Source organism: Zonotrichia albicollis, chromosome 19 (assembly GCF_047830755.1).
Source record: "Zonotrichia albicollis isolate bZonAlb1 chromosome 19, bZonAlb1.hap1, whole genome shotgun sequence".
Lineage (NCBI taxonomy): Eukaryota > Metazoa > Chordata > Aves > Passeriformes > Passerellidae > Zonotrichia > Zonotrichia albicollis.
Genome location: NC_133837.1, coordinates 4,006,706 through 4,017,876, shown reverse-complemented (window position 1 = coordinate 4,017,876; position 11,171 = coordinate 4,006,706). Strand labels below are relative to the sequence as shown.

The 11,171-nt window shown below is 46.0% G+C and overlaps 1 protein-coding gene across 2 annotated transcripts in view; it reads left to right on the top strand.

The window, feature by feature from the left end:
* The window catches only part of GRB2 (growth factor receptor bound protein 2), a 55,588-nt gene continuing 44,417 nt past the window's right edge, over positions 1-11,171 (top strand). Inside the window, exons 1-2 of one of the 2 annotated variants that reach the window (XM_074554782.1) lie at positions 1-16; positions 10,043-10,265. In XM_074554782.1, coding sequence (XP_074410883.1) covers positions 10,188-10,265 — 78 coding nt within the window. In that variant the 5' untranslated portion in view covers positions 1-16; positions 10,043-10,187. Of the gene's footprint in view, positions 17-5,228; positions 5,390-10,042; positions 10,266-11,171 lie in introns of those variants that run through there. The other variant, XM_074554781.1, reaches the window with a different exon arrangement.

Genomic DNA, 11,171 nt, shown 5'->3' with positions numbered 1-11,171 from the left:
GACCACTTTAAAGCAGGTATTGTATGCAAAAACCCGCAAACCTCTCTTTGTATTTTTTTTTTTTAAGTTAAGCTCTCTAACAAAGTGTTGAAGTTGCATTTTGTTCAGTATTTGACAAGTAGAGTTTCTGAACAGTTGTGCAAAACAATTTAAATATAATTAAATCAGTGAGAATATTTTGTATTGTCTAGAACAGGCAGTGGCTGTTTGTCTGATTTCCCCTCCCTTGCAAATTTCATAACAGATGCTAAGAAATGACTATAATTATAATGTGCATAGTGGAAAAAGGAATTGAAAGGGGAAGATTGATACACAAACTGTCTGAGTCTTAAAAATTAAAAGGAGTTGTTGAGTTGACTGCCACCTTTGCCAAAGCTGAAGGGAAGATAATATTTCATTTTAGCTGAATTACATTCCTTCCCAGCTCCTGTGTATTGCTTAATAAATAAGGCACTTGCATGTAATTCAGTGTCTAATTATAAAAAATAACTGAGATAAGATATTTCACAAAAGAGAGCGATTCTGCCTTTTTGCAATAAGCAGCATCTGCTTTGTTTTTCTCCAAACTGAGAGGTAATTGAACTGACAATTCCAGGCTGTCCTGCAAATGACAGATGACTGGGTTGGGAGTAGGAAGAAAGCAGAAGTCCTTTTGTACTACAGAAAGGGGGATGGCACACTAGAGTTGCATCTGGTTCTCTTTTACAGGTCTCTTTCAGAGCTTAAGCAGTTGTGGGTGACCCCAGCCAATTGATTTTATTGTTTAATTTCTTAATGTCAGTGACAGCTATTGGAGGTCCCAGGTAGAACAGCCTTTCCTATACAGTCAGTTTTATAAATCTTGTCATTTCTTCTTTGTGACCATAGAAACACAGGTGGTATGGAAAGAAATGTGCTTGCATGTGAGACTCATGGGTGGTTTTGGTTTGGATCTTTTTTCTGCTAGTTTTGAGCAGAAGTTTTCTCATCTCCTGGTCTGTAAAAGTCAGAACAGCCCCCGTTTGTCTCACACAGTGATTAAACTGCTTCACAAGTGCTCTTGAGGTCTGTAATGAGTAAAGTTGTGAAGCTGTCCTGGCAGATCAGCTGTTCTGTCTGGGTCACAAGCAGCAACACTTATTGATTGCACTTGGGCAGATTTACAGGGACAGACAGTTGTGATAACGGCTCAGGGCGTGTGTGAGAAGCCAGGGCAGAGCATGAGCGGGGTTTCAGCTGGCTCAGAAGTTAAAATCTGCCAATTCTGTTCCTAATGCTGCTGATCACTGGTGTTAGGTTATTGTATGGCTTTGGGCAAGCCCTCTATGCCTGTTTCCCTGTTTGCAGAACATGGATATCTATATATTTATATGTGTACACATCTATTATCTCTTATCATACATCTGTTCCATCCCTTTGATTTTGTTGCCTTTAGCACTAACCTAAAGCTGCAAATCAAAATGAGACCAACTCACCAATATACAGCAAAGTAGTTACCCAATTCATTCATTATCCTGCTCTCTGAAGAACAGACACAGAAAACACATTTGGACAGGTTTTTTTTCCCCAGCTTTGCTGTCTGATTCCCTAATTAGTTCTGTCACACAATGTTCCAAATATGGGCATGTGGGGAAATCCTATAGACCAGAAACCTAAATCTTGAATTAAGGTTTTAAAGAAACTCCAGTAATAGCATTTAAGTCTTGTAGACTCCCCTCCTTGGAGTCCATTTTAACATGAGCTGACAAAAAAAGTGAATTTGTTGCCAGTTCTGTCTGTAGGTGGTACCTGCAGTTTTGTTTCAGTCTGTGGTCTGACTTTAGCACCTCAGTGTAAGGTTTTTCTCAGGGTATTCAGCATCTTCCTAGAGCAGGTCATATTTGTGGCTCTTTGGTTGCATCAGGCATGTTAGAAGCAACTTTGTTCCAAGACAGACCCAAATATGGAGTAGATGGAATAGCTTTGGATTTTATGGCTAATGTCCCTGGTTTGATTATCACACTGAGGCTGATGTGGGTTGATGTGAGAAGGAAATATGAATGCAATAAATGTCCCCAGCCCCACTCCCAGCATTCCCCATTCCCTCATGCTGTGCCCACATTCCTGTCATTCCCCCTGTGCCACACCCACTGGGTCCCTGCACATCTCACCCAGAGGGGAACACCCAGGCAGCCCCCCCAGCTGCCACAACACACTCTGGCTGTAAATTTTCAACTGGGAAGAAAATTGATCAGGGCCTGTCTACATCTATTGCACATTCCCTGTGGCACAGTGGCTGATTTTCCACGGGACCAAGCTTTGTGTCCTGCTCAGATCCAACTTACACACAGCACACAGAGTGTTACCCTCCACAAACTGCAGCACTACAATGCAGAATCACAGTGTGAAATCTGGAGCATCTTCAGATGTGCTGAGATAGTCAAGGGTTTGCTTTTTCAAAAAAAAACACTACAGTTCTTTGAAAGCAGGAAATGCGTCAGAGGAAGAAAGGTGCATGTTATAAATGTATTTCATTACAATTATTGTGCCAGATGCCTTTAAAAAAACATTGCAACAAACACAAAGTTCCTTAAATTGTCAAGTGTATTGTAGTTCATGATGATGACAGATCCTCATGTCTGAGGAGAACATGGCATTAATACAACTATTCCAAGCAGCAATTTTAAACCTTTAGTGGCTGCTTGACCCATTTTAACAAATATTCCTCTGATCTATTGATAGTAAAACCCATACATTTATTTCCCCAGACTGCTCTGAGAAGTTTAAAAAGGTATCCCAAAGAAATGTCAGACACAAGGATTTTTCTTACCTTCTTAAAATACTCAGAGCTAATCTTGGATTATATTTTATCATCATCAACTGTCATAGAAAATTCAAGCTATTCCTAGACTGCAAAAAAAAAAAAAAAAAAAGAAATTGAATCTTTAGCAAAACAATGTCTCTGTTGCCTTTTTCACCCTTGCTCACAGCTATGTCAGGATTTTGGCTTTTGCTGTAGCAAAGCTGCACAGTATTGCACAATAAATTGTGTGTTTCTATAAAGTATTAACTTGTTTGCAAACTGGGGGAACATTCTACATGGATTTGTTTGCAAGCAAGTACATCTCAGCAATTCCTCAGTCAGGAATATCTTTCTGTAACACTCTAATCTCTGCTATTTCTGAAATTTGTTGCTTGTTTGATTTTCTAGGACTGCCCTTTTACAGTCAGGCAGCTGCAGCCCCATAAAGTAGCTGTCATCCAACTGGCAGCTGTTGGCCATAGCTGGCTTTTCAAGCCCAGCTAAAAGTAGCTCCTGTAACTTCTTTGAGATGTTATTTGACTTACAGAAACTTACCATGAACTTCTGAATCCCCAGCTTGGGGGCACACATGAAACACGAGATTCTGTAGGACTGTTGTAGGAACAAGCACTGGGGACTTGAGTGATCTTGGAATCCAGCTCTGATTTCATCAGTCTTGGAGTCACTTCTGAATGAATCATTTCTGCATCCTCAGAAAGAATGTCTGAAACATTTGTAACATCTCAGCTCCTAAAGCTCCTTTTCTCCACCCTTTCCAATGTTTTGAATGAAGTATGGGAAGAACTCACATCTTCCCCCAAAACCTGGGAATAAGTTAAAACTCCTTAAAGACAGTGTTGTGAGGATGAGAAAATGAACTTGGCTTTAACCAAAAGCTCCAATTTAATCCACTCTTTATCAAGCTGCTTAAGCATTTATAATGAGAATGTTAGCAGGCAGTGTTTGCAGAACACAATTTCTAAGCTGGATTGTCTGAGGTTGTGGTAAATATTCTGTGGTATCTGGTCTGGGTATGGATGTAACCATAACCCCCCTGGCAGACTCCAGCTGAGGACAGCAACCAGTCTCATGGTTTATTTTTTAAAAAAGGGTTTAATTGGAGGCTGAAAATGTGCATCTCTGTCACACAACAAAATATTTAGGCACACCTGTGCCTAAATTATAGACTTTGGTCCACAACAATCCTAAACTGACTTGAGCCCAGCTGTGGGCCCTGCAGCCGATGTCTGGACACCGTGGCTGTGCCCACTTCAGTGCCCTCTTCCAGCCTTGGCATCTGTCTGGAGGTGGGGCAGTGGGGAGGGATAAAAGTAACCCTGTAGCAACTCATCCCTTCAGGGGGTGGGAGTACAGTGCTAGAAAGAATTTTCATGTTCAGAAACCCCCTTTCCTTTCTAAAGCCACAGGAAAGCTTTTTATTTAGGCCTTTATCAAAGGACTGAGGCCTGACGTTTACGCTGCTTTACTCTATAATTAAAAGTATTTTCAAGCTAAAAGAATGTCAGGAGGGTCATCCATGCAAACCCTGACATTAGTTGCCTGTGCAATCTGAATTTTGGCCTCTGTGCACGCTGTAATTGCCATGTGTGATTAAATTATTTGTTCCTGCAGCAGGGGTGCCTCAATCAGTGCTGAGGAGCGATGGCAGCTGGCAGGTAGCGGCTGAGCAGGGCTGTTCCCTGCTCTGAGCTCGGTGAGCAGCTCTGCACCCTCGGTGTCTGCTCAAACACTGCCTGCACAAGCTGCGGTGGATCTCTGCTAGTTAGAGAATTTCTAAAGCAATTCCTTCCTGCTGGGTCCGTGGTGTGGTAGATGGCTCTGTCTTACAGACAAGCAGAGACACTGACAAATTAGACAGGTATTGTGCACAAAGCCAGCGTGATTTCTCCTCCAGACGCTGAGGGCGAGACAGAGCCTCGAGAGCAGCATCACAGAGATAGTTTGGTTGGAAAAGACCTCGGAGATCAGCGAGGCCAAGCTATGACCCAACGCCACGATGTCAACCAGACCATGGCACCGAGTGCCACGTTCAGTCTTTCCTTGAACACCTGCAGGGACGGTGCCACCAGGCCAGCCCGTTGCAGTGCTCAACAACCACGTCGGTGGGAAATTCTTCCTGATGTACAACCAGAGCCTCCCTGGCGCACTTTCCCTTTGCCCTTTGTCCTATGGCTAGATGCCTGGAAGAGCGCGACCCCCGTCAGGCTATACTCTCCTTTCAGGCATTTGGCCCGGGCCGTGCTGCCGCGCTGCTCGGATGCTGCCTGTCCTGTTCTGTCCTGTCCCCGCCCGCTCCGCTCCGACCCGAGCCCCGCCGTTCCCGGTGCGTTCCCGGGGAGGCCGCCCGGGGCTGGGGCAGGGCCGGTCGGCGCGGCGCTGCGCATGCGCGGGGCGTGCCCGCGCTCCCGACGGGGCGGTGAGCGCGCAGGCGCCGCTCCCGCGGAGGGCGCTGACAGGGCGGCTCTCGCGAGACTTGCAGCGGGACCGGCGGCGCGGCGGGCGGGGGGCCGGGCCGGGGCCGGAGCGGCGGCTGAGGCGGCGCTGGAGCGGCGGCCGGGCCGGGCCGCGCGGGGCCGGGCAGGCGGCGGGAGCGCCCAGCGCTACGCGGTGAGTCCGGGCGTGCGGAGGGCCGCCGCCCGCCGGGGGCCGTGCCGGGGCGGGGAGCGGGGAGGGCACACGCTGAGCCCCCGGTGTCGCGGCCTGGGCCCCGCCGTGTTCCGCTCTCCTCGCTGCGCTCCGCAGGACTCGCTCGGCGCCGGGCCCGGGTCCCGTCGGGCCCCGGCCTGCCCGGGGGGTGGAGAGGATGCGGGCTCTGCCGGTGGGGGGGTGGTTGAAATAAGCTCTGGGCTCCAGAGGCGTCGTCTGCTCGGCGAGATTCCCGGCGCACGTACCGGGAGCACCGGGCGGGGGTCGCTTTTCTCTCTGCCCTGCGGCTGGGCAGTGCTGCCTGCCCGTGGTTCTTGGGCTCATGTTTGTATTCCCCAAAAGGAGCTCCATAACTTAAAGCCGCTTCCAAAGGTTGGGAGGCTGCGAGTGCCCTGTGGGCAGGGTAACATCCCTGCCGCCCTGTCCCCAGCCACAGCTGGGGCCATGCTGCCAACGGGAGTTTCTGTGACGGAGAAGGACGTGTTTCTCTTGGCCTCTTCCTTCTCTTAGGAACTTCCTTCTTGAGAACCAGTGCTGGTGTTGTGGGATAAGGTTTGACTTGCCAATATAGTTTCAAATAATCTGTAGAAGACAAGGATGCGGCCTTGTTAACTCCCACAACATCTGACTCAGACACCTCTTTTATAACCTACAGTGAAAACTATTCTGTGGCACAGCAAGTAACTGCAAGAGCAATTCACAGATACGGTGCTCAGGGAAGTTAATTCTTTGTTTCAAAAACTGTTAAATGCCCGCGGTCAAGGGACAAAATCTGAAGGACCACAGATGGTAAATCAGTCTTCAAACACAATGTTTGTAATCCATTTCTGTGCCAACTTTGGATATTGAGAATTTGTGCCGTAAAAAGACCTTTGAGTTGTTATCATCTCTTAGTTTGATTGTCATACAGTATTTTGAATATTTCATAATACCACCTAAGGTTGTAACATTTAAAGCAGTTTTAGACAGTTAAAAAAAACCAACTGCCTGTAAATAAATTCTGGCAGAGGTGAAGTTTTCTTGTTACCTGATAAAATGTTTTGATCTGATAAGTATTATCTGTGCTTTGTGCTGTAGCTTAGTTTTGTACGTGATATCTTGAGTTGTCTGGTGCTGAAGGAAGTTGAATCATTTTAAGCTGGTAGATCAGGGGGATAATTTGTGATCCTGAATGTTCTGGGGTTTATATGTTTATAATATAATTTATATTTTACTTTATTGCTTTATTATGTTATACTTCCTTATTTGGTTAATTCTAATTAGTGTTCTGCCCTTACAATTTTAACTATCTATTCTTTTGTCTAGAGGCTGACACTTGCATTTCTGCATGTCTTCCAGATGATGTATGCACACATTTTTCCTTTTACCACCCTCAGTAATGTTTTGTCCTAAAACAGCTGATGTAGTTTAGGACCTGATTCTTTCCAAAATCTCCCAGTGAATCTATCTTGCCTCTCTCTGGCTTTTCTAAACTGTCTGTTGTTCTATTCCTGCCTGTATCACTTTCCAGAAGAGCAGTAAAACAGTGGACAGAGAACAATGAGAACGCTCTCTTTTGTTTAAAAACCGTGCTGTTTCTAAGAGTAATGTAAAAAGCTCACCTTTGCCTGTGTGCTTTTTGAAATATCTGTTGAAATGAACATGAGAATTGTTTCCTGTTGGCCACAACAGGGAGGTTTGTCTTTATAATTACTTTTATTCCATCCTGAGCTGCAGCACTACTACTAATGAGCATTTGCTGTTGGCTGCATCTGCTGCCTTTTCTTCCTCTCACCCCTCCCAGTATTTTTGAGAGCAAAGGAAGTCTTAACCCAAGTCACAGTAAGGTGAGAAGCATTGATATTTTGAGCAGTCTTAGTCATTTCTCTAGCAAGATCATCTGGTAATTTCTGTGACATGTAACCATTGTGTTCATGCACTGACTGTTATTCATCCATCCCAGTCTCACTCCATTTGCAGTCTGGACTGGGCTCACTGGGGTGTCCTGTTGCATTGCTCTCTGCCTGAAGCAGCTACAGCTGTGCTTTTTCCCCCACTCATGCAGTTGGTTTGTTTGTGTTTTAATAACAGCATGGCTGAATATGTGTAAGAACTTATTTAATAATGTTCTAAGCAGAAAATGCTTCCTCAAGAGACTTTAAGGAAATTATGCCTTGACTTCACCTTTCCTGACATTTGCTGTATGAGTATCTTGGTTTAATATTTTCAAAGCTTTTCCCTCTTTCAGATGTAACTTTAGTGCCTAAACTTCAGCTACACTTTTGTCTAAAGTCAGGAAGGTTAAAGTTTTGTCTACACTGGAGCTGCTGTTAAAATTGTTACCTGGAAACTTCACTCCTTTGTGTGTTGACAGTGTATCTGATGGTGGTAGTAGTACTAATGCATGTTTAAAGAGTATGGCATGATGAATCTCTTTCATCTCGAATTGTGCTGGAAAATTTCCCGACATTGTGCTGTTACTAAGCTCAGGGAAATGCCAGTATAGTTCTTGGAAATGCTGCATCAGTTTCTCTAGGAAAGCTGTGTTTTAACACCTTCAGTTAAAAAAGGAATTATTGGCTGGTAGTGTAGTGCTGGACAGCAATACCTGTGTGCCCCCAGAAAAGGCATATTTATAAGTTGAAGCAGTTTCTTTCTTAAATGTGTCTCAAGCCTTTAGTGTATGCTTTAAGTTGTGCAACTTGATGTTACATTCTTAGGTTTGGAACTTGGGGTTTTCAAGCCATGCTCCCTTGGCTGAAGGTGTTTGCCTTCACATGTGGTGTGGTGGGTTAGAAACACCCAAAGGTTCCTTCCCGTAATATTTAAGAAGGACTACAAATAGATGATGTTTGCCATGAAAGATACGGGACAGGTAGACAACAAGCATTGAGCAGTTTGCATTTTCCATTGCTTCATACACTGTCATTCATGTTGCCCTTTAATGGTGCTATAATAGCAGAAAATTATCAGTACCATCAGTTGACAAACCCCAAGAGTCCAGGTTGGAAAGGTGAGGAGATGGTGAACACAACACAGTAGAAGAAGCAGCAAAGAGAAAATACTTCTGGTGAAGGGAAGTAATTATTGCTGTTTGGATGAGTGTGCTGGTATGATGTGAAAGACTCACATCAGAAAGAAGGTTTTTCATCAGCCTTGAGACTAAAATTAAGTCTTTCATAATTACCAAAATGTAGTTAAGATGATCCCCTTTATGGATTTCATGATGTGTGTGGTTGAAGCTGGGATCCAGTACATTCATTTCCATGGGTTATGGTAGCACAGGGAGATTGTTCTCGTGGGCTCTTTGTGACTGCTGACTGTTTTCAGCCCTGCTCCTTTCAGGAGTGCTGTGTAGGAAGACCAGAGAAATCCCAAAGCTCTGTCCATGTGAGGACCCTGCTAAGCTGGTCTTTTAAAAATCAAGGTGAATCCTGTAAATACTTCCTCTCATTCTGCCAGATTCCTGTGATAGAATCTCAGTTCCAGTGTTTGCCTCGAGCTTCATTATTCTCTACGAGGAGCTGAAGGTTGGGCAAACATGGGGCTCATGGAATATAAGCATGTTAATTGCTGAACTGCATTTATGTAAGGCAGGTTTTTCTCTGAAATGAGAAATTGCTGTTGCCATCTGCTGCCTTTGCATGCAGCAGGGCTCTTTCTGGGCCACAAGCACAGAGCCTGAATTAGCAGGTGCGTGGGTTCACCAGTGTTTGTCAGATCTCTTCGGTCTTGAATTGTCATTGACAAGTGTTAGCTCTTCAAGGGGGTATTCATGCTGGGGTTTAACTTATAGACTGTCTTTCTTGTGTTTTGGTGAATTTTTTTCTGATTATTTAGCTTCTGTGCTATCAAGTGTAGTTGGGTTATAGAAAATCATTCCTATTCAAACCCGAGGGTAGGATTTAAGCCTTTTCAGTGGTTTCAATGTGTGTATATGACTTGCCAGGTTTGATTTAATGTCTTCTGTGAGCCCCTAAGAGACACAAACTTGCTGATTGTCTCACTGAATTACAAAGATTTTTTAACGTGTTCTGCTGCTCAAAGCACTGGAATTTCAGGATGGTTGCTTTTACTTAGAGTCAGCCCAAACTTTTGTTCCTGTGTCATATTATTTGAGGACACCTTCTGATAGGCATTTCCACCCCAACAACCCAATAGCGCTCTGCTTTGTCTAGCTTGTATTTAAATCGCCATGAGCTGTGTGAGTGGCAGAACCCAAACCATCGGGGCGGGCATTTCCAGACGGGTTTTTCCCAGGGCAGCCGGTGGGCAGCGGAGCGCATCCCCTCGCCTACCGCGGGCTGTGCCGGTGCCGTGGTGCCGAGCCCGGGGCTCTCCTCCCCCCGTTACCTCGCTGGAATTGCCGCTGCGAGGAGCGATCCCGGGAGAGGGGAGGGCCCGGCATGAGGAGCGGTGCCGGTGGCGGTGGCGGTGCCGCCCCCTCAGCGCCGGGGCTGTCATTGGCCGCGGGACGCGTCACTCGGGCGAGCCGGGCCCGGGCGAGCGGCGGCGGGAGGAAGCGGCGGCCGCGCCGCGCCGGGCTGAGGGAGCGGCGCTGGGCGCGGCCCCGGCCATCGATCCGTGCCACTTCCCCTAATGGCCCGTCTCTTCCTCCTCCTCCCCCTCCCCTAGGGCGGATCGTCCCCCGGCCTCCCTGTATGTGAGAGACGGGGCCGGCGCCTCGCACCGAGCCGGGAGCCGCCGCCGCGGGAGGAGCGGAGGCTTCGGGGAGCGCTTCCTGCCCACCGCCCGCACCGCCGGGCGCGGCAGCCCCAGCATGGAAGCCATCGCCAAGTACGACTTCAAAGCCACCGCGGATGACGAGCTGAGCTTCAAACGGGGCGATATCCTTAAGGTAGGTGGAGGGCTCGGGCTCGGGAGTTCCCTCTTTACCCCTGGGCTGTTCGGTTTCTCTCTGAGTCTCTTCCTGTCCGTCTGACCTGACCCTCTTTTGCGTCCCCAGAGATTGCCATCTCCTTTTTATACTGAGCCTCAAGATCTTCTAAATCCCAGTCACACCTCTGAGAGCAGGAGAGGCTGTTTTGTTTCAGTATTAAGCATGCATCCCAAAGTCTCTCGAGTCTCTCTTCTGAGATTGGAATATTTGAAAACTTAGTCATAAACACGGCAGCAAATAAGCAGAAGTACAAGATAAGGGGAATTCAGTGCAGAGATTATGAGAGGAAGCCCCATGAAGTAATCAAGATCAATTTGGTATTCCTTTTCTTTGCCTCCTGCCAAGGGTTCTAATATCAAAGAACAGTGATTGGATTATTTCTCAGTAGATAATCTTTTAGCATCAGGCTGTCAAATATTGAAGCTGAGTTTTATCTTCAGTTGTGATGAACTGGAGTGATAAGCTTGTGGCTGAATATATAATGGATCTGTGCAGATGTAAGTGAATGTTGGAGTGCATTAGAGGAATTTTGGTCTATAGTTCTTTCAATATATCAAAGCCTTTTTAGGTTTCATCTTGGTTATATTACAGGAATTTGAAAAAAGAGTTGAGTTTCTACAACTGTAACAAAACTGGACACACAGAACAAGCCCAACATTTTATTTTGGGGGGGAGTAAAATACAAAACTCCTTAGTGATTTGGCCTTGGTGAAGTGTAGCTCAGAGCTTTGTTACTTCCAAGTAATAAGAGCCATATTGCAAAATGCTTTAATGGAATTCATTCATAGTCACTATTTCTCCATAAAGGTGGGCTAGTGTGATATATTTGCTGTGAAGGTATCTTTAAGCTGCTTTTTTTCTAAA